Source organism: Monopterus albus, unplaced genomic scaffold (genome assembly GCF_001952655.1).
Source record: "Monopterus albus unplaced genomic scaffold, M_albus_1.0 scaffold203.1, whole genome shotgun sequence".
In the NCBI taxonomy this organism is placed as follows: Eukaryota; Metazoa; Chordata; class Actinopteri; order Synbranchiformes; family Synbranchidae; genus Monopterus; species Monopterus albus.
In genome coordinates, this window is record NW_018128083.1 from 603,712 (window position 1) to 627,821 (window position 24,110).

The 24,110-nt window shown below is 41.1% G+C and overlaps 1 protein-coding gene and 2 non-coding genes across 3 annotated transcripts; all 3 read right to left on the reverse strand.

Annotated features, from left to right (window-relative positions):
- Positions 1-4,638: 4,638 nt before the first annotated feature.
- Positions 4,639-4,711, reverse strand: trnar-acg (transfer RNA arginine (anticodon ACG)). The gene has a single exon. It is a non-coding gene; the product is annotated as a tRNA-Arg (tRNA).
- Positions 4,712-4,946: 235 nt separating this feature from the next.
- Positions 4,947-5,018, reverse strand: trnah-gug (transfer RNA histidin (anticodon GUG)). Its single transcript has one exon. It is a non-coding gene; the product is annotated as a tRNA-His (tRNA).
- A 756-nt stretch (positions 5,019-5,774) lies between these two features.
- ptpdc1a (protein tyrosine phosphatase domain containing 1a) lies at positions 5,775-24,034 on the reverse strand. Its single transcript, XM_020618285.1, is given in 11 exon segments — positions 5,775-6,824; positions 6,906-7,016; positions 7,883-8,068; positions 9,282-10,008; positions 10,010-10,385; positions 10,476-10,613; positions 14,849-14,967; positions 16,017-16,103; positions 16,515-16,686; positions 19,521-19,618; positions 23,785-24,034. Coding segments are annotated over 10 exon segments (2,118 nt in total). The 5' UTR covers positions 19,609-19,618; positions 23,785-24,034; the 3' UTR covers positions 5,775-6,710.
- Between the last annotated feature and the right edge of the window lie 76 nt (positions 24,035-24,110).

The window sequence follows — 24,110 nt, forward strand, 5'->3', positions numbered from 1 at the left end:
ACACTTAATACTTAAGTATATTTTGATGGTAATGCTTTTGAACTTTTACTTAATTATGAATGCAGGACTTCTACTTGTAACAAGAGTATTTTTAGACAGTGGTATAGCTACTCTTAAACAGTTGGATTACTTCTTCCACCAGAGGCTGCATCTGTTTCCTCCAAGTTACCATCAAGTACAACAGGCTACACTCTGCTCTCTATATGTCGCACAGAGACCCAGAAACAATATGTATAACCTGGTCCAGATTTTCTCTGTCAGTTACTCTGTGGTAATTTGATTAAACAACGCATACAGTGAATTACACTGTCTGAGCACAAATACACCACACTTTTGGTAGTGTTAGAACAAGATTTTAAACCATAGGGCCACAAAAGCCTACATAACAATGCAAAGGAGATAATACCATACACCAGACTGGTCTAATCAAAGAACTGCAAAGCAGCAGACACACAGTGAATCTCCGGGGACCCTGGGACAGTTTCCCACTTAGTAGTGTAGGGGGCAAGATTTACACCAAGTCAGATAAACTAAGGTGTTTACACGCATCATTCAGTCAGTGCCGGCTTATAAACCAGGCTGTACCACAACTCTGGTAACTTGGATTAATCTAAAGATGACTCCTGTTGTTGCCTCCTGTACAATATATCATCGTCCATTTATATTGTTCATACTGTTACTCTGTAGATTAAGATGTCATGGTGTCGCAGTGGTTAGCGCTGCCATCTCACAGTAAGAAGGTTCCGGGTTTAAGCCGAGGCCTTTCTGTGCAGAGTTTGCATGTTCTCCCTGTGCCTCCATGGGCTCTCTCTGGGTGCTCCAGCTTCCTCCCACAGTCCCAAGACATGCATCTTAGCTTGATTGGTGATTCTAAATTGCCCCTAGGGGTGAGTGTGAATGTGTGCGGTTGTTTATCTCCATATCTGCGCTGTGACAGACTGGCGACCTGTCCAGGATGTACCCCGCCTCTCACCCAGTGTCAGCTGGGATTGGCTCCAGCCCCCATGGCCCTGTTCAGGATGAGCAGTATAGATAATAGGAACACAGACGCTGATGCACTGCTATTTACTTTACTACTGCATCAGTAATACTAATCATCCAATAAAAAAAAACAAAAAAACAACAGGCATTCTGCATAATATACATTTTTATTTTTAAAAGTGTAAGCACATTTAAAAAGGTCTGCACATTAAACATGCAAGGCCTTTACTCTTAAATTGAGTGCATTACTTTTACTTAAATGATATGAATACTTAAAAATAACTGGGCACTGATAGTTCAGTATCAACTATTAGTCCACAGCTTGTAGCTAAGTCCACACTGTACCCGAGTTTATTACCATGCTCAAGAAAATACAAAAGGATGTTTGTTTACACTGTCCATTTATATCATGGCAAAAGCCATGTACCTGCCACAATCTATTATAACATACAAGCTTTTAGTGCTGAAGTCTCAGAAAAACTGAAAATGAATGCATCAAAACCATTTAATAAAAAGCAGAGATGCCACTCCTCAGGGAAGGCAATAGATTGTATAGTTATCTTCTAAACAGGGTAAAAATCGCTACCCTACAACTATACAATCTACTACCTCACACTGTGTGAACAGCTGGAAGAAAAACTATAGGTTAAGACAACAACTGGTCCCCTTCAAACACTGCTGTCTGAAGACTGGCCTCCAGACTCCATGTGGGGAAACCTGAGACGTGCACTGACACTTTGAGAAAGACAGTAGGTTGAATAGTTATCTCCCTGTGCGGGTGTGACCCTAAAACTATACAACCTACTACCTCAGCCCACAGTGCAAACACAGCTGTTTGCTCCAGTCAAAGAAGACGTAATGATGACGAGACTCCAAGACCAAGGCCACGACTCAGAGCAGAGCTGAGACCTCTGACTGTGGAGAGTCAAACACAGAGGGGCTAAGATCAGTGATAAAACAAGTGAGGAAATAAGAAGTAGCTTAACAAGAGAATCGTGACTGCTATTGCTGTGCTGGATGAAAAACTGAGGATGAACTGCAGCTTATGTAGATACAGTCAACAAAAATTAGCCCAATGAAGGCCGGTCAGGGAAACGGAGTTCATCTTAAACTCAGTGCCGTGTATAGCAGTGGAGTGTTACCGCGCAGAAAAATGAAACATTTCTGGACTAGTGAAGACCTGAGTTTGCTGCAGCAGTACACTACAGGCATCCCATCACTCTTAGGATAAAGAGGTCATCCTCTAATGTCAGAAGAATGCAATACTTTTAAAATAAAATATGTTAATAGGCCTGTGAAGTTGAAAACGGTGCTTCATCATATGGGGAACGTCACGTTAAATCTGAGGTTAAAGTGTAATCTCATAACTACACTGATAAGATGAAACATTTGAGGATTTGTCTGATTCAACTCAGCAAGCAACTGAGGGTGAGAACAGTCAATTTAGAGTCTTTTTTTCATATCTTTAACAGTTAAATGTCAGAAACCAGTGACCTGAGGCCAGTGTGATTTGCTGCTTCGCTGGATCTGTCTGACTGCTCAGTGTGAAATTGTTAAAACATTCAATGCACAATGATGCACAAGCAGCAAATCCTCACATATAACAAGATGGAACCAGGTTTGTGTGGGAGCAACATTTTTGATACATTGAACAACCAATTACCAAAATGAATGAAAAATTAACTAATTAAATTGTTTTAGCACAAGAGGAAACGTTTTAGGGGCAGAACAGTGGTGCAGTGTTTAGCACTGTCACCCACAACAAGGTTCCAGGTTTGAACCTCATGGCAGACCAGCTTGTGTGGAGGTTCTCCTGGTACAAATGGCTTCCTCCCACAGCCCAAAGACATGCAGCTTAGCTTGAATTCAATCAACAGAACCTGAGCAAAATCAAATAAAATGAATACACCATAAATATGTGTATGTATGTGTGAATGTGTGTGGTAGGTCGCCCTGTGACATGACGGGCGACCTACCTAATCTACAGTCCATCCACCAATTCGCAACTAAATACATTCAATTTACATACATGAACCTTTACATTTTAGAAGATGACAGTACAGTGGAACCTTGGATTGCGAGTATAATTCATTTCGGCAACGTGCTCGTAATCCAAAGCACTCGTATATCAAAGCGAATTTCCCCATAAGAAATAATGGAAACTCAGATGACTTGTTCCACAGCCACTTATTCATATAAAAATGATTACAATAATACAAAATACAGTATAAAGTAAAATTTAAACAAATTAACCTGCACTTTATTTTTGAAAAGAACCAGTGACCTGCCTTCTCTCTATCCTCATACCAGTCTACTCCTAAATCTCTTAAACCTGCGAACGTGTTGACTCCATCCATTTAGAAAAGAAGCGGCCCCAGAAGTCATTAAACTCCTGTGTGACCAGTGTTGGGCCAGTAAAATGTAGAAATAGTTATTTCTGTCTTCAAGTAGAGATGCTGTTATTCTGCTACTCTGACATGCGCTCAACTCATGGATTGGACTGAAACCGTTAAATAACTTAACATTAGACAACCTTTCTTGGCACTAGCACCGACACTCCTTCAACAGGCAATGGAAGCTAACGAGCTAGCTAGTTGTAATAGTCAGCCAACATGACTGGGCATTTAAAAACATCTTATTTTGATTGTGTCACCGCTAAGAAACGCGTATTAAATGCAGCCATTAAATACATATTTAGTGTGCTATAATCACCACGTCCCGCTGTGCTAGCAGCGTCAATTAACCACTCCTTACAACTTGCTAGCTACCCCTATGGAAGTAGCAGCGAGCTAGCAGCACGTTCGAGCATGGTTAAACCAAAAAAGCAAACGTCATATAAAAGTGTAGCAGCTGTCTCTTCCGCTGCGAAGTAATACCGGATGTTATTAAAAGTCTTTTAAACATACATGTCCAAGCATAAACATGTATCTTACTAAAATTAAACGATTAAAAGCCTACAGCCTACCTACCTGCCATGATCGAAATACTCCACCCTCTGACCACTGCTTCTTCTTCTCGGTGCATTTTACAACACGTTCAATATGTATCACTGCCCCCTAACGTTCTGGGGTATAATCTACAGCAATACTTCTAATACAATGTATGGATTGTGAATAAAATCTAAACTAATAATTTCACAAATAAATGAATACCGAGTGCATTATCATTTTTAAAATCACCAACTTGATTTTAGCATTTGTTTTCTTTCACAAAATAGAGTCAAGTTCATCTCATTGCATCCTCATTTTGATATTTCCTGCAGTGAACATTAAAATGCACAACGTTTTATTTTTTTTGACAGTAGTTATAAAAGGAGCTTGATTATTATCATAATCTTATGTTTCTTGGTAAGAACCTAAGTCACATAAGAATTACTTATCAGGTTTAAAATACCAAGTTTCATTCTAAATGCACAAAATTCAATTTTAAAATTTAATAATTATAATCAGGTCAAAGGAGTAGGGGACAGGATGAAAAACAGAAACGTTTATAATGCAAGAGCCTGTAGAAAAAAACTTGAATGCAGTAGAGTGAGACAAATAAAATAACCAACCAATTATTACCATTACTGATTGATATTATCAAAGGCGTTATGGTTTGACTTTACTGTACATACACTATCCGAGAGAAGGCAAGACCTAGTGTTGTGGTTAAAATCGAGCTAGCCAGGAGTCGAACCTAGAATCTTCTGATCCGTAGTCAGACGCGTTATCCATTGCGCCACTAGCCCGGACTGTACAATGGTTACGAATATCTCGGATGTGCCAGCACGGAATGCAGACTGGTATGTTGTTGTAGGATGTTGACATTTGTTGCAAATGTCGGTCTACTTTCCGTTGACTCAGATAATAAAAGGCTTATTGCATGAAAATATGCTTGTCCTGCCAAGTTGAAAACTTGGTAAAATGAGTCAGAGGCAGGAGTACACCAAACACTAAAATGTAACAGCATTAACCCTGATCTACTGCCGTGACCCGGATTCGAACCGGGGTTGCTGCGGCCACAACGCAGAGTACTCACCACTATACGATCACGGCTTCTTGCTTGTTGCGCTATCAGGTTGCTGCGATGGGATGTGGTGGTTATAGCTGACTATAACGGAAGGGTTCAGACACATTTTGACTCCTCGTTTGCTTGTAATATGGCTCGTTTCTGCTGCAATTTCTTTTTGATAAGGCTGTATTTTAAAGTAACAGGCTTCACAATTCATAATATAATGCATGATCGGTATATGGACACTTTATTAGGTCCTGCACACTTCTACACCGTTTGTAAATACAAATATCTAATTTAGCAACCATGTGGCAGCAATTCAAGGCATAAAAGAATGCAAACATGGTAAAGAGGTGCAGTTGTCCAGACCAAACTGCAGAATGGGGAAGAACTGTGACTTTAACCATGATGGGGTTGTCTGTGCAGATTCTCAGTCATCCAGGTCATAGTAAAATGAAATAACCTTAGAAAAATCAACTGGACTTAGATTTCTAGATCGAAGACGTTTCACCTTTCATCCAAGAGGCTTCATCAGTTCTGCCTGACTGGTGTTGAGCCTGAGATATTTATCCCCCTCGGTGGTGTTTCAGTTCTATGAGGGCCAACAATGCCCCTTAAACATGTGAAGTTTAATGCACTTTAAACCGGAGAGGTTAACACCAAAGAGAATCTCCACAGACACCCGTCTTTTAGGATTCTTCACAGCCTGAGCAGCTCTCATATACACAAAATATATATTTTGTTATGAATTTATAGATGTCAGAAAGGTGAAATCCACAAAAAGACTCGGTGCAAACAGCTTGCAGTGCGTTGTTTAATTCTGTAAGAAGTAGCTCACTGTAACTGAAAAAAGTGCTTCTTGAAAATTCCCCACAGTACATCCCATGTCCTTCATATTACTCCTGTCAGTGTTCCAGTCAACATGTGTCAAGAGACCTACATTACACTTTGTCTATTGCTGAGAAACTGACTCCCTCTCAACAGCTAAACATACACACACACAAGGCAATGTCCCACAAACGGCGACAGCATTTCAGCTGAGGCGATGGCATTTTGCTCAGTGCCACAGCGGAGGCAGGCTGACGTTTAACAAATGCAACAGAACAGTACAGTGAGAGGTTTTTGGTGCACTCAGTATTAAGGACATAAAATGGATTGGGAAAGCAAACGCAGTGTGGCCTTTCCAGTTTTCACTGCCATAACAATAGGCACAGTTTGCATTTGACTAAGAAAACAACTTACATTCTGCAGGAACAAAGCAACCTCGCAGCTTGTCATCAGGTTAGAGTTACTAAACTACTTGCTGCATATCAAATGCGAAGGTCTGAATAAATAAGACACATTGCAGCATCTGCACAGTGTAAAAGCATCTTTTGGTTTAAATAAGACCCCAGTCCCCACTAGCTTAGACAGCTGAGTTACACATTTAAATAAAATTACATTAACATCATGAGAGGTTTCTCAGTCATTGTACCAACTCAGTTATATAAGAAAAACATCTAGTCCCTCATAAATGTTACAGTACAACAGATAAACAAATGCTTTCAAACTGAGCACAGTGGCACATTAACACAGACAATGGCAGTGCTTCGAGTCTAATAAGAGCTTCAAAGAAAAACAAAATGCTAAACCTTCATATTATAGAATTTCCAAAGAATTTGGTCTAAACATAGGTCGGTCTCAGCAGTATCTAATGCAAGGACCTGGGTCAAAAATACAGACTGATGGCAGCTGGATCAGGAGCCTCCATTCTCCTCCGTAGCTTTGTCACGCAGCTCATGAAGAATGGCAGTCAGGATTGCTTTCAGTGCCACGTATAAAGACTCAGTCTTCTCTGATGCAGGGTCAGTCTGGAGGGGAAAAAAAGGTAATTCATGCAAACAGAATGCACATTTCAATATATTCAGCATACACCTTGTGTTAACGCTGACCTTAGTAAACACTTTTATTGTGTGGTTGAGAAAACTAGTCTCCACATCTTCAGGCACTGGCAGAAGGTGAGCAGCACAGTCGAGGACACACAGCAGAGTGAGCCGTTGACCCTGTCAGCGGGGGGATGGAGGATTACCACACTACAACACAGCATGTTCAGTTGCACATTGAAAACATTTTCATGTTTCTTATTTCTGCTTCAAACTACAAAACTTTTTCTATTTTCTTTTCTTGGCCAATAGTATATGAGCTGAGCAGAGAGCACCAGTACATATTAAAGACTTTAGTGTAATTTACAAATTTGAAAAGATTGGGAAATATAGACTTGTGTAATTTCTGTTGGCTGCCGTGTCTAACAGCAGCCTTCACACTGTGACTGTCAGGTACATGCAGTGAGTTAAATGACAAGGTTAAGATGATTACTTCTGACTATATGTTGAAGTTTTATACAGTATCTTGGCAAAGAAAAACTGGAGTTCAGTGACCTGTTCTGATGCTCGCTGGTCTTTGTCCAAACTGTAGATTATACAGCAATTTGGACTGTTGTGAGGAGTAAACATATTCATAGTAAAAACTGGCAGAATTAAGTTATAAATTATAAATGGCCAAGCAGACTAAACCTTCTCAGTTTTTTTTAATGTAGCTGTTGTTAGAAAATTCTGACTATAAAAACTGAAGAGGTGCCCTGTCAATCACACTGAAATGAAGAAATTAAACATCTTGTTCAAACACATTTTTACAAACTTTTCCACTTGTTGCATACTGGCAGTCTCATTGTGATGCACGTGTATCAATTTCTGTAAGTTCAGAACAGAAGGAATCTGTAGAAATGGAAATGCTGTCCGTGCGCGGTGCCGTACTTGCCACAGAGTTAAACAGCTGGCTGCAGCAAAGCTGGGTCACACACTTAGTTGAGTGCGTGCTTCCACTACTTACTTCTGACAGTGATGTTGTGGGAGATATTCACAACAGCTACCTTTTCAAGCGAGTTGAGAGCACTCGCCGGGTTTCCGTTCGTCTCACTGAGAGCTTTTACATCATCACTGCTGATGACTGGATCCCTGAGCTGCTCCAGCCATGACCACATCAGACTGGACAGAACCAGAGGATCTCTCTCCATGCACAGCCTCTCCCAGGCCCCCTCTCTGGAGTTCAGCTCTGTCTGCACATCACAACAAGGAGCACTCAGACAGTGACCGGACTGTAATGAAGTGTAAATACTGGTGCAAAAGCACACAGCTTTAAATCAGGGTTAACAATGGACTACAAATGTGTGGCAGTTGTGGTTCCGACTGTTACACAGTTCACTGATTTAAAAAAACTGTACTCTATTAAGGGTGTGTTTCTAGGGTTAGGATTTTCAAAATCAGGGTTTCAAGAGATAATTTTCCAGGACATTTTCAGTGTCGCAAGGCTGTGATGTCAAATGCCGATCACATCCTAGGTTAACAAGTTCCTTTGTGTGGAAGTCTCTTTTAAATCATATGTTAATCTACAGTGTGACAATACTTTATATCTGAATAGCCAGTCCGTGGGTGCTTCATGACTGATTACTGACACTGGTCTCTCTCTCTCACACACACACACACACAGACACTTGAATTTGAAAAAACAAAGTTTACTTTCAAGTCTTTAGACCCTCACAATGTCATAAAAGCCACATATATTGTGTTTTTTGCCTGCAACCAGCAAACAGATTGCGATCAGACCCCTTCAGGATACCTTCAGAGTTAGACTGGTAAAACTAATGAATTTATAGTATCAGGAAAATTTCATAGCAAAAATGTCTTCCACATCATCTACTTCTCATGAACTGTATGATGACTACAGGTACACATATTCATCCACTGCTCATCTGGATGACATTTCATCCTGGACTCACCTGGAGTGTGATTCACCCCAGTATGTTCAGTGAGGAAAGCTGAATGGCAAAACAACTGTACACTTTAAAAATGAAAGAGTTGAGGAAACTTAAAAATGCTGCCAGCTGCAGCGTCTTGTTTTCTCAACTAAAGGCTTTTTAATTGTTCTAACATAAGTTAAATTTACTTCAAATTAGCAGTCAGGTCAACTCAAAAATTACACAATGTACTGTCAGCAAAAGGAAAATACAAAAATGTGAAAATTATTTTCCAGGATGATGCAGCATTTTTCCAGAAAACATGGAAACCCTGAAAATTCTTAAATGATAATTCACCAACAACCTCTCACACTGACAGCTTGGTGTCTAAAATGCAGCATGTGTAAGAATATCACAATTAATTTTACAAATCCAAACTATGGTGGAGAATATATTCTACTGTATCTCACACCAGTGACAGAGCTGCAGTACTGTAGATGCTGTTCCATGGTACTACATGTTATGAGATACCTACCTGCCACACTGAGACCTTGGAGGTGAGGTATTTGACTGTCAGGTCCATGGCCAGAGCTTTGGCCACCAGCAAGCGTCTGCTCTCTGGAGAAAGCTCAAACTGGAGGGCCATGAAGGGGGCCTCTGAGACATCCCCTCTTTCTGCTTCACCAGCTGACACATCTATGACCAGCCGCTCCTCACTGGCTACCAGTCTGCTTGTTGATAATAAGGCTGGGACTGTGGTGACACAGTGGGACTCCCCGCCCTGCTCTGACAGATCTGAAGACAAACTCTGACATCCCTTATGTAGGTGCTTTTTAAAAAAAGGACAACCAGGATTTTGCTTTGTTTTGATTGGGTCTTGAATGCTGTTGATAACGGCCTGAGGAGAGAGGTCACAAAACCTGGGTGATTTACAGGCTGTAAGGCTGCTGTAAGACGAGGAGTGTTTGATCGGGGAGTTGTTTGGGTTGTTGCTCTTCTGGTTTGCTAAATGGCGCTGCTGTGGTCCAAGCTTGTGAAGGACAGAATCACTGTAGCTGAGACTCTTGATGTTCAGCAGAGAAGATCTGAGAGGGCTGTTTACACTCTGCTGCCTCCACAGGGGCTCAAGCTCATTATCACTGGGAACAGGCTGATCATGAGGAGTCCTGGAGTGCAGAGCTGCTGGGCCGAAAGAATGAGATGAACACAGTGGGACAGGAATGGCCTTCCCTCTCATCTCCTTCACCAGTTGCTGAAGGGCCCTTCTCCACCTCTTCTGTGAGGTCAGGGATCTCCAGCCACTCCTCCTCCATCACCGTCTGTCTGTTGGCTGCGATGTCAATGAGGAGCCTACACACCAGCTGGATGATTTTTGGCACGTTCTTCATCTGCCGAGCCTCATATCCATGCAGCAGGTGGCGCTGCCGGGTGAGGTACTGGGACAAGGTGACGGCACTCGTATTGGGTTCTGCACAGGAGAAGATGCTTCGGAGGGGAATCAGAAACTGGGCAAACTCCCTGACACACAGCAGCTGGCCTCTGGTCTGGATGGAGTTAGGTCTCTTGGCTCGCACAAACAGAATGGCTTGGTCAGCACTCATCCGGGATGTGAAGACCAAGTAACAAGCTAACAACACACCTACATGAAGACACATTAAAACTATGTAAACTGACATTTTAAAAGCATACATAATGCTTGTAACATTTCCAATTTGCTGGTGGTACAAACCTGTTCTTCCAAGACCAGCATGGCAGTGGACAGCCATTTTGCCCTCCTGGACAGCAAACGACATGACTTTGACCATGTCGAGGATTGTCGTCAGAGAAGCCACACCGTAGTCCTTCCAGCCAAAGTTGTAGTAATAGACTGAAACACACAATGCCAGAGGACTGAATTTAAAACTGTTCATTTCAGACATGGAGTACACACCCTTGCTGGCTTTTTCTGTTAAAGTAAAGCCTTGGTATCATCCAAATGTACATTAAGAGAGTCCTCCATCAATTTAATACCATCAGGCTCAGGGCAGACATGAAAAAATAAAGGATCAAAACTCGAAGCAAAGACGGATGTCATGTTATACCACACACTGTGCCTCATTCACCAGCCATTCTTAAGAACACATTTCTTTTTAAAACCCACTTACAAAGTTCTCACAAAGATTCTGCATTCACCAAATGTTTTCTTATCTGGAATTTGTTCTTGGGTAAGAAGAGAATCTACATTCGCACATCTGACTGCAAGCAAGCAAAATTTATTTATATAGCACCGTTCTAAACCTACGTTACAAGGTGCTTTACAGTAAAACATAAAAATGAATAAAACCAGATAAAAACACATTTACACAATAAAACAATAACAGCAAGAATGCATAATCAAAACAAACGCATCAATCAGTGAAGTTGTTAAAAGCTTGTGAATACAAATATGTTTTAAGAAGTGATCTAAAAACAGTCAGGTTCGGAGCAGATCTAATATCCTGTGGCAGACCATTCCACAGTATAGGAGCCCGAACTGAAAAAGCTTGGTCTCCCCAGTGTTTCAGTCTGGACTTCGGTGCTTCCAGGAACAACTGGTTAGAAGACCTAAATGTCCTCTCTGGAGCATAAAAACGCACAAGCTCAGAGATATATGAAGGTGCTAGACCATGTACAGCCTTAAAGACAAACATCAACAATTTAAAATCAATCAAAGTGAACAGAAAGCCAATGGACTGAGGCAAGAACTGGAGTTACAGTGGTGTGAAAAAGTGTTTGCCCCCTTACTGATTTCTTATCTTTTTGCATGTTTGTCACACTGTAATGTTTCAGATTGTCAAACAAATTTATATATTAGTCAAAGATAACACAAGTAAACACATCATGCAGTTTTTAAATGAAGGTTTTTATTATTAAGGGAAAACAAAATCCAAAACTATATAGCCCTGTGTGAACAAGTGTTTGCCCCCCTGTCAAAACACTGGTTTATCGCACCTGAGTTCAATTTCTCTAGCCACACCCAGGCCTGATTACTGCCACACCTGTTCGCAATCAAGAAATCACTTAAATAGGACCTGCCTGACAAAGTGAAGTAGACCAAAAGATCCTCAAAAGCTAGACATCATGCCAAGATCCAAAGAAATTCAAAAACAAATGAGAAAGAGAATAATGGAGCTCTATCAGTCCGGAAAAGGTTATAAAGCCATCCCTAAAGCTTTGGGACTGCAGCGAACCACAGTGAGAGCCATTATCCACAAATGGCGAAAACATGGAACAGTGGAGAACCTTCCCAGGAGTGGCCGGCCGACCAAAATTACCCCAAGAGCACAGCGACAACTCATCCAAGAGGTCACAAAAGACCCCACAACAACATCCAAAGAACTGCAGGCCTCACTTGCCTCAGTTAAGGTGAGTGTTCATGACTCCACCATAAGAAAGAGACTGGGCAAAAATGGTTTGCATGGCAGAGTTCCAAGACGAAAACCACTGCTGAGCAAAAAGAACATAAAGGCTCGTCTCAGTTTTGCCAGAAAACATCTTGATGATCCCCAAGACTTTTGGGATAATACTCTGTGGACAGACGAGACAAAAGTTGAACTTTTTGGAAGGTGTGTGTCCCATTATGTGTGGCGTAAAAGTAACACCGCATTTCAGAAAAAGAACATCATACCAACAGTAAAATATGGTGGTGGTAGTGTGATGGTCTGGGGCTGTTTTGCTGCTTCAGGCCCTGGAAGACTTGCTGTGATAAATGGAACCATGAATTCTGCTGTGTACCAAAATATCCTGAAGGAGAATGTCCGGCCATCCGTTTGTGACCTCAAGCTGAAGCGAACTTGGGTTCTGCAGCAGGACAATGATCCAAAGCACACCAGCAAGTCCACTTCTGAATGGCTGAAGAAAAACAAAATGAAGACTTTGGAGTGGCCTAGTCAAAGTAGAAATTGAACTCAGGTGCGATAAACCAGTGTTTTGACAGGGGGGCAAACACTTGTTCACACAGGGCTCTATAGTTTTGGATTTTGTTTTCCCTTAATAATAAAAACCTTCATTTAAAAACTGCATGATGTGTTTACTTGTGTTATCTTTGACTAATATATAAATTTGTTTGACGATCTGAAACATTACAGTGTGACAAACATGCAAAAAGATAAGAAATCAGTAAGGGGGGCAAACACTTTTTCACACCACTGTATATGCTCATGACGCTGTGTATTAGTCAAAAGATGAGCAGCTGCATTTTGAACCAACTGGAGCTGAGACAACGAAGCTTGAGAAATGCCAGTATACAACTAATAGCTTGCTTGCTTTTAAAGTTTTAAAATTAATTTAATGTATGAATATTTATAGCTCAGAATTAGGAAACACATCACTTAAAAACCAAACACATTTAAATGCATATTTTTATTTCTAAGTTTTGTTAAATTCTTTAAGTGTCTCTCAGATATCATGGCCAGCATTGAGGCTGTCTGTATAAATGTTTGGTTGTACAGAAACGTATCTGGGATCAGACTCAGGGCAGTTGAAGGGACCTGGGTGCACACACTGTGCTCAGCTGACGGCTGTTATGCTACTGTTGTGGCCCCAAACCTTTAGGTTCCAATGAAGATTTAGAGCAGTCTACTGAGGTCAGACTCACATCCCCAGATTTTTTCTCAAGTGACATCACTCAAATATATTTTTTTTCATGTACATTAGTTCTGTCCAACATGTCTTTGATGAATAAAATCCAGTTGTAGATGACACAGCAACTAAAGATACGTTCTTTCACAATGTTTCTTGCTCATTAAATGGATTTTATTTTCCTAAGCATAATAGAGCTAATAGAGATACTAAATGTAACCACAGTTGATCTTTGTGTATAGTGTACCTTGCGCAACTTTACATTAATGGGACAGCATTTAATTAAGACTTAAGTTGAAAGGGATACTAAAAGAGTCAAACCTGCCATCATGACTTTTATGTGACTGGTGCTTAATTAAAGAGGCCTATGTCTGAAAGAGAGTTGGTTGTTTTTAAAACCAGAGTTTGAAGAACTGATAACAAGCAAGTGTTTTTACCAAGTGTAAAATGAAAGACAGCGCTGCTCAAACCCCAGCTGATGCTTTGATGAGGTGACTTGGGAGAAGCTCTCAGAAGAGCTCGTTAGAAAGAGGAATCTAGAGTGTAACTCTCCACAGACATGTGGAATCCCTCAGTAGTTACTTGGTTACTAAGGACCACCTCATGTTCCAGATGTAGACAAAACACACCAGTGATGGAACGGAGAAAAAAATATTACATTTACCTCTCAAGTAAGATAGAGAATTTCACCAACAGTTGGTAAAAATGCTGATGCTATCAAGCAGTGTTAGAGAGCGAATAACCTTAAATTCTACAGCATATTCTGCCAACTAACATGAACCATGGGGGTTTTATGAGGAGCGCTCCTGGGCAGCTTTATTAAGCACGGTTCTCCATAACACATCCATAAACACACACCTACGTGAGTGACTGTGCATGATGGCATGGCTGTTGTGAAATTTTTTCCCTGCATAAAATGAAGACTGACGACAAAACAAACCATTCCCATTCATTCCCAACTCCGATTTCGAGCTCAGAGGTAAATGGAATGCAGCATAAGGGTAATGATAGCGTTAGCATGTGACATGAAGTGATGCTTCTGTTGCCTGCATCGTCCGTTCCACAGCACCAGAAGGCAAATATTTCAATTAACAGGCATTTAAGTGGCATCAAAGTGAGGCACAGAAATCTGCAGGGTAATTCTGTCCTGCTGACACCAACTGTATAGGAAAGAGCTTCAGTACCCCTCACTATTTAAAATGACAGTCAAAATAAAACTAGTGTGGATTCATTCAGGTCTAACAGGATGCACACACAAACAAGACTGCTGCTTTGTTTGAAATGGAACAAGCTTTCTGTAAAATAAAAATAAATATGACCATGGCCTATGGTTATATCAGATCATTTGCAGAATTTTCAAAGCACAGTTCTCTGTCAGTTAATTTCACTGATGGCATCCAGGATTCCATTTTTCTTTATTATCACCTACCTGTCGTACAATCAGTTTGTGTCCTGTTCTACACAGTCTAAGGTGTGTTAGTGAGGGTGGATATAGAGACTCACTGCCTGCCTCCATGAAAGTTTCAGGACGATAAGTGAAACCGCTCTCCTGCTCCACTGGGTTACCGCAGCTGGCATGTTCTCCAGGACGCTGCAGGTTAATGACCGTCTTTAAACCACACCTGAGTACAACAACAAGTCTGAGTCAGTTTTAAAAACAATCTGCATAACAGACTGCCACAAGGCTATACAACACATATATTCACAGCAATATTTCCATTGACATCTGACAGCACTGCAGGAGAAAGAAACCAATTCAACCAAGATTTATTTCACTGTAAATTCATACATTACTATAGTATCACTGAAAATAATCAAAATAAGTTTAACATGAAAACAATATCTGTGCAGATTCTCAGTCATCCAGGTCATAGTAAGCTGAATAATGTAGAAAAAAAAATCAACTGGACTTTCACCTCTCATCCAAGAGGCTTCATCAGTTCTGACTGGTGGTGAGCAGGAGGTACTTATCCCCATCGGTGGTGTTTCAGTCCTCTGGTGGCCAACAATGTCCCTTAACAACTGATTCGTTATAGCCCAGTATTGGTGAGAGTCCTTACCTGTCTTTGAACCCTCACCTGTGGACCGACACCTATTGTCCTGGTAGATTAGTAGCACCAGTAGAGTACTACACTTAATTGCATACACCACATCATGTATGCAATTAAGTGAAGTCAGGAGTGCAACAACTTGTACACTGGTGAAACTAAGCAGCCGCTGCACAAATGCATGGCCCAACACAGGAGGGCCAACTCCAGTGGACCAGAGTCAGCAGTCCACCTCCACCTGAAGGACAAAGGACATTCTTTTGAGGACAGTGAAGTCCAGATCCTCTCCAGAGAACATTGCTGGTTCGAGAGAGGAGTCAAGGAAGCTATTTTTGTCCAAATAGAACACCCCTCACTAAATAGGGTGGTGGACTAAGACACAACTTGTCACTCATAATGTGAGGGCTCAAAGACAGGTAACGACGCTCACTGATACAGGGCTGTAACACCTCAGTCGTTAGGGGACATTGTTGGCCATCGAAGGACTGAAACATCAGTCAGACAGAACTGATGAAGCCTCTTGGATGAGAGGTACGATGTCTTCTACCTAAAACCAAGTCCAGTTGATTTTTTCTACGTTTTTTCAGATGAAAACAATATGTGAAAGAAGGAGAGTACTGTACCTTTGAAACTGTTCAATTATATTATATTTCTCTATGATTTCAGTGGAAGGCCTTGCCATAGCTAGTAAGTTGTCTGTATCATGCAACCTTTTCCTTGCCATAGCTAGTAAGTTGTCTGTAATCCTGAAAATGAAAAATATGATGTTACTGTAGATACAGCAAAATCATTACAAAAACAGACGTGTGATTAGGGCTGGTTAGCAAAGGGGAGGCCAGGTCTCATGTCTTTATTACAAAATAAAAGCTTAAGACACCAAAAGAGATCCACAAAGACCCTTGAAACATAGCGATGCACTGAAACCAAAGATCTAAACTGTTCAGTTAATTCATTTTAAAAACACTGACATGATCATAGTGAAAAGGACAGATGTACTGACGTTTCATGTAACACTCAATGTGGACATCACTGACCTGTACTGACTGAGCAGAGCACTGAGAAAAAAAGAACATGAACAGTGAAGCCTGTGTGAAAGGTGACCAGGAGACTGGCCAACATACCAGGACGAGTAGAGTCCTTTGATAGCTTGCTCTTCATCACTCCAGCGAGAGGGGTTCTCATATTTACAGGCTTTCCCTCCACAGGTCATGGAGCACTGCATGTGACCAGGGATGACATGTCTCAGGGTCTCCCCCATCTTGGTGTACTTTGCTGTGGGGACCCTTGCATTGGCTGGGGGAGAAACAAAACCAAAACATAACATTTTGACAATACTCATCAGTCATCATCAATGAACTAAATGCTTAAACACTAGTTACAGTATTTCTTCACTGTGCGTACATCTCCTGGTCTTGTGTTCAGCTGGAAGCTGGTTCACACTGACAGCCAGCATGACTCTGTGGGAAGAGGAAAGGATCTCTAAGGCAGAGCTACGTCTGTGCGGCAGGGCCTTTAGCAGGATGTCTGTGGCAGAGTACCTGCGGTCGTGCCTCCTCTCATTGGCTGTTGTCTCCCTGGCTAAAGAGCGCCATTCTCGCTGCTGCTGCACGTCACAGTGCAGGTCGTGCTGCTGTCTGCACTGAGAGCAGCTCTGAACTGAAAAGGCTCTGAGCCCAGGGTGAATCATTGCATGACAATCACCCATCAGCAAAGAGAGGCAAATACAACCTCAGTTCATCAGAGGCATTTGAAGTGTCACCATGACAACCGTCTCCAAAGTCATTAGTGGGAGGAAGATGGGCGTGAATGCTGCACAGACGCACACATCTGAAGCAGGTGGCTTGAAGCTGAGAGAGGAAAATGTCCTGCGTGCTTGCTGAAAAGGCAGCATGCATGTAGTGGCACACTGGCCTGACCACACAGCATCAGCCAGTGTTAGCAACCTGCTTCTGTCTAGATCAACATCCATGTGGTTTACATGACACACAGGGTGTGGGATCTGACTATGGATTATGTTAATATAAAATGTCCTTTTTTTGTGTGTAATTTAATGCTTATTAGGATTTTGAACACCCCACCCTCCCTCTCTACCCCACCCCGTACGTGGGCACCACAGTAAAAAGAAAAAAACAACAACAAAAGAGTACATACGGTAGGTAGGTCTTTCACTAAGCCTATAGTGTACACCCAGCACCGGACTGTTTTGGGAGAGGATGCATTTACTCTAGCATTCAAAAGTCCCTGTAATAGGATCTGTAAGAGGGCGTTATGCCATGACCATGCAGTCACATTGTGTGGAAGAATCCAGGATTGACAAAAAAGTTTCTTTGCTGCTGACAGTCCCACTAGTCATATCTTAAGAGTTACTTTGGTGAGCAGAAGTTCAGAGGATTCATTAAGGAGGTGAAGTGAAAACTTCACATTTTCATGTTTTTCTTTTCTCTTAAAAAAATCTTTTAGTCTATAAATTGTCAGCAATCGAGACAGCAAACGCCCATTTAAAATTATTGGTGCAAAATAAAACTGAATATTTTGTCTGATGAAACTGGCTGGATCTACAAGATTATTTTATTCACCTGGAGCAAATATATTTCCAGATATCACTACTGCCTGCCACTAACAACATATAAATTAGTGTTTATAAACACACTGACTTTTTGTGTCCATTAGTATAAGACAAGACTAGAGAACTACAATACAAACATTGTGTTTGAAGGCTGCAATTCAGCAGCCAGTCCAACTGAAGCCAAAGGTGAAATGCTACTGCTGGCTCACTGTGTGGGAGCAGAAGGCCGACTGATACAAAACAGAGATGAGAAAAGGCTGCAGCGGCAGAAAGCACTAGAAGGCTGGCTGCACAAAATACAAGTAAAACTTACTCCATTCACCATTTGGCCACTGTTACACCTGTTAGTTATCAAGTCTTAACAATCATCACCAGAGTTTCTTCTGAAATTAACAATGAAACATTCACAAAAGCCAATCTGAGGATGACTTGTAACTGAACCAAGAGACTACTTCACAAAGCTACAATCTGCATTCACTTTGTTAGGGCTACGAAAAAAAGGATGATTCTGGAGTATGTGTATAAAAACAAACACTATTTCATCATGTTTATTCATTGTTATTAGACAAAATGGTCAATTAAAGCTACATCATATGACAGCAGATGTATTGTGGGTTTGTGGTTATCCTCCAGTAAGCACCAATTTTAAAACCCTAATCCTCAGGCCATTGGCCGTTCATGTGAGCTTGCCTGACATCCACCGGCAGCCCCACCATAAAAGCCCCCAAAAAAACAAACAAACAAACAAAAACCATCCACCAGTGCCATTGTAAAAGCATAGTTTTTCGACTGTGCCTGGTTTTATGGATATATATTTTACCTCCTGCTGCTGCACTGTGACCAGAGGATGTGGAGAAAAATACAGGGCCTGAGGTTACTGTAACTCTACTCTGTGGAACATAATGCTAAGTTTTAAAAAAAACAAAACACACACACTGTTAACATCTTGTTTCTGCAAGGTTAGAGAGAATTATTATAAGGCTGTAGAAGTTACTCTGTCTGTTGCCGTTCATCCTGCTGTCCACTTTGGACACATCACTGGCAGCAGGAGGTGTGAATATTCACGAACTGTCCTCTTGTTTTAGGAGGAGGTTCTCTGGTTTTATCGATCTGAAATAATTACAGACTATTTGGAATTATGATGGGTGCAAAGCTAATCTAGAGGTACCCTATATTAAAAATAAAATGGCTGGAAATGAGCATGCCATGGGCTATTTAAGTAAGTATTATGTTCACCATGTTCACTGCTAACTCATAGCATCTGTCTTGTATATTATGGTTGTGATGATGAAGGCAATGTCTCACCTGAAAGTTTTGTCTCACAGCTACAGTAACACTGCCCTGCCAGTGTCTCAGCCTACATTAAAGAAAATCTCATCTGACTTCTAATGAATTAAAAGGCTAAATGATAAAATGGACTTCAACAAGATATAAAATGGTTAATTTAAATTTGTGGAATCAAATCATTTTAGGTCTAAAGTTCTGTGCTGTACCACCAGCTTCCCCTGTCTGTGTGTGTGTGTGTGTGTGTGTGTGTGTGTGTATTGCCGAGCGCTCCTACCTGTCTCCATCTCTGTGCTGATCTCTCCACTGTGGGCTCCACTCATGGAGAAAGGCAGGTCACTCAGTATGCTGACACCAGCTGCCATGGCAGGGGGGCTGAAAGGTGTGAGTAAACATTGTGTCAAAGGACAAAAAAAAACAGCTTTGCTGATAGCGCAAACAGTAACAAGGTGCACACACAAATGAGATACGAGGAGTGTGAGCAGTGTTGCCTGGCAGGATAACCCAAGGGAGAGAGGGAAATATGCAAGCCAAGCCACCATGTCAGCAGCTTGTCTGTTTGACCAGTGCACCTCTGGGAGCAGGAAGGCGTGGCCTGGGGACAACAGCAGGAGCAGGCTCACATCTGAGATCCAAGGTGCTGAGTTACACAGCGCACTAACTTCAGCCGCACCCACACACGGCACCCACAATAGAGGAGTGTCAAGATAAATGCACACCACAATGGCCTCATCACACTCAGCTCCATTTCAGTATGTTCTGGGTTCTAAGCAGTAAAAATATTTGCATTAAGATTCAGGAGACTCTCCGTGCTTTACAAGACTGCTCAAACATTTATCAATTCTTAAAGCCAACACATCCGCCTGCTATTGGGAAGCTTCAGAGTAGCCTAATGATTCTTGACTTGCATGTCTGAATTACCGTACTGTATGGAGCCCAATATCAGAGTGGAGTCACACAGGTCTCCCAGAGTGTCAGTTTAAATCCAGGGACTGACTGATTGTCATCTTACACCCCGAGTTCCAATGAGCCTCACTGCCTGCACCAACTGGTGTTGCAGGAGTGCAACTCTGCACCTTTACACTTCTGCACCGGTCCATGTCTAAATGAGCAAGGTCACTGTACTTCACATGCTAACTTTTTAACTGGTAAACTATTTCTTAAGCTGTGCTTTTTCCTTGCTCTTTGATAAAGAGAATTAGGATGGCTTAAACAAAGATCAAGAATTCTAGTTGAAGTAAAAATTTGTTCAATAGACAGCACACTAAAATTATTAAAACACAAAATAGACTGTTAGATTTAAAATCAAAAAAGCTGATTTGTTTAGAGGTGCAGTCTGGACTTCTTTCCATCATGCATCCCCCCTATAGAGGCAAACATGTCATGCTTTGGCAACCTAGGATGGTGCACCCCTACCATTTCATACCACAAATCACAGTTTCAAGTTGACTTGAAAGATCAATTGAGATGAAACTCTAAACCTATAACTATAAAACCCTTATAAATAGAAAATATAAACTAGAATATTTTACTTCAAAAATGTTAAGTTCATGTGATAGTTTTTTTTTTTTTATTTAGCTCAAAGCCACTCATACATTAACACTGTAACACTGTGCTCTGCATCTAAATCGAGACCTGGAATCAGTTTTCAGGCACTGAGTATTCGGAAACACTGCTACCTGAAAACAAGATCTGAGCAGGATGTATTAAATGTTAATGTATGACACATGAAAGAAAAGTGTACTTACTCATCTGCATATAAATGATTAGAATAAATTATTTGGTTAGTTGAAATCAAAATATGTGCTGCTAAAAGGTTATTATTTTACTGAACACAATACAGCTTCAAAAACTACCATTACCACCATGTGGTGTATACTCCCACCAACCAGTCAAACTTGCATGAATGAGATAAAGGTGAGGACACAGACCTTTGACCACAAAACCTAATCAGTTTAGGTTTGAATCCAAGTGGATGCCTGTGCCAAATTTGAAGAAATTCCCTCAAGGTGTTCCTGCTCACAAAAATAGGGTGGACATACAAACAACCTGAAAACATACCTAACGCCTCTGGCCACAGGGGCATAAAAATTAGGAGAACCATATTTCACTGCTATTAATGTACTTGTAAAGGTGAAGAAAACCACCAAGTGATCTTACTATTTGCTGTATTTTATATTTAGTAAAGCTTTAGATATACTGTACCAAAAGTCAAAGTCCTTCCAAGCTACCATATACTTACTGTACTAATCAAACAAACAATCTATAAATAAGTATTCTGTGCATACATACAGTTGTAACAGTTAATTCAAAGATGTGGCCTCGATTATTAAGGCCACAATTCTTATTTGTTTTGGAAGAAGGCGACAGACACGTTTAGGGCACTCCTGTTAAGACTAAGGCTCCTGTAGTCAGTGAATAATTGATGGTGTAAAGTTAGAGCTTGTCTTTTTCCATCCACAATGTTTATTGGACTTCTTTTACACTGTAACCTACACTTCTCAATATAAACTGACATGGCACCAAAACCTATGCCACTGGCTGAAGTGTTTCCAACATTGTGGCCAGAAAGAAGCCAATCCAATCAGTTCAGCGGTCTGTCCGCCTGGAGCAAGACCTAATGTTACCTAATGTTCAGCGGTCTGTCCGCCTGGAGCAAGACACCACTCAGCAATGTCTGAGAAAGCTCTTGACAACAAGCCAGTGAATGAGAAGGCTCTCTCCGTGACTAACGTGACGCATGTTCATCAGATATTAAGAGTTACATCAAACTGAGCTAATACAGTGACCACAAATAAATCACTTCACTCAGCCATTAATCACAGTCAACACAAAGCTTCACACATTTGTGGTGGATAAGCTCATGTCCCCTGTGAAGCCAGCATGTTGGTGGACATGGGAGAAATGGTGCGAAGGCTGAATTGCTGCTAATGAGTGTGGGATGTGAGTCATTTTCACTAAGTGTGCTAATAAAGAAATATGGCAGAGGAGATGGTGCTCTGAAGGGATCCTGATCACACAACGGCAACACAGACAGCCTTCACAGTATTACAGCACAGTTCTCTGTCAAGGTGGAGTGATCTGGTATCAACTATGGGGCTAATCAACTAGGTAGTGGCTCTTGCCTGCCACCCTGGTTGTTGATCAGCCACTAATTAGAAAACTAAAACTAAACCTATTATAAATATTCTTACGAAATCTAGTTGTCTGCATAGTGTGGAGACTATAAAACCTTAAACTTGAGACAAAAAAATATCCAAAAATGGTTCATGATTAAGATGAGCAAAGCAATTAATGAATATTTGTATTGTAAAGAAGTCTTCCCCTTTCGTGATTCATTCACACTTTAATCTATGAAACATCACATAATAAAGAAAAAAATCTTTCTGGAGACCAGAGTCACCTGTTTAAGATCTAGTTTTGTCTGACAAGCTGCCCAAAGCCCCAGAAGATTCCATTTACAGTTTTTGTTCTACCTAATATTTAGAGTTGAGGGCAGAGAAATTTTATTGAATGGAAGTGTAATGTGACCGCACCCTTACAGGTCAGTAACAGGTTCTCATTAGCTACTCAAGAGGAAAAAAAGCTAATAATGCTGCTAAAAGCTCATTAGAGTCAGAACCAGAACCCGAACCCGAACCAGCTGACATTCTACGCTGTGCCGAAATCACTCTCACTAATGCTCGTATAATAAATGCCTAATAATTTATACGCTGCAATAACTAGTAAATGGACAATCAAGTACCACAGCTGTAGCTTTTGCATAGAAATGCGACATTTTGCATCGCGGGGTCGTTGGAAGGACCTAGTGTACAAGATGTACAGTACTTGACAGTAGGCTGCGTTTTCCCCTCTAATAATGGGAGTTTTAAGGACGCTGCCGTGCAATATATGCACACTGGATATTCAGTCACTACAATAAAATGACGTTATGGTTCACGTATCGGAAATCGGGAGTGATTTTCAGTGCAGCCTCGGACTTGTCAGCAAAGGCGCAGGTGTAATTTACAAGAATATCCATGGTTACATTAATTTAGGTGTAGCTTAGCCTTCTGACCTCCCTCTGACTAAGTGAAAACGTGGCGATAGCATACGGAGTCTGGCAGTGTCAACGGTTATTGATGAGCACGCTGTTATGGGTTGCTTTGCTCTATCTACATGTACTGGCGGACACAAGTCAAAGTTTGCCTCCTTCAGTCAGCTAACCTTAACAAACAGCTCTCTGTTAACATCCAACCTAGCTTCAGTAACTAATGTAAACTCTTATTACTGTAGGTAGCTTCTAAACTATACGCTAATATAGGTCATAAGTTAATTACTTCAAAGCTCTCTGATATGGCTTTAGTTCTGACGCCAGCTGTACTGTCATGCTTGAACGTCACAACGCTTCTTTTAGAAGAGAAATGCTAACACTACGTTAACTTCTTGAATGTTGTGTAACGTTAGTTAGCCTTACAGTAGTATGTCTAAAGAGTGACGCTAGCTTACAGTACTCCACAGTAGCTGAAGCTGCCAGAGTTAATACAGAAGGCCTAACTTACCGTTTTTCTCTTGTCTAAATCCGGGGCTGTCTTTGCAGTTTCGGACATAGTCAATTAATCTCTCTAGAGCTATCATCGTTTTGTCGGTGGCACACAGCAACCCATAGATTCCCTCTAGCCACATCATTTGGTAAGCTAAGTACAGCTAGCTTACTAGCTAGACTCTTTAGCAACGGGACATGCTGTCATGTAGAACGGCTCAATTAGGTCACGTGACCACAGAGGTTTCAGTTACTTTTGGATATGTTCATTGTATGGATGCTGATTCAACATATTTAGCTTTATTTTGAAAATCTTGCCCCATTCAAATGAATGGGAAAATTCTT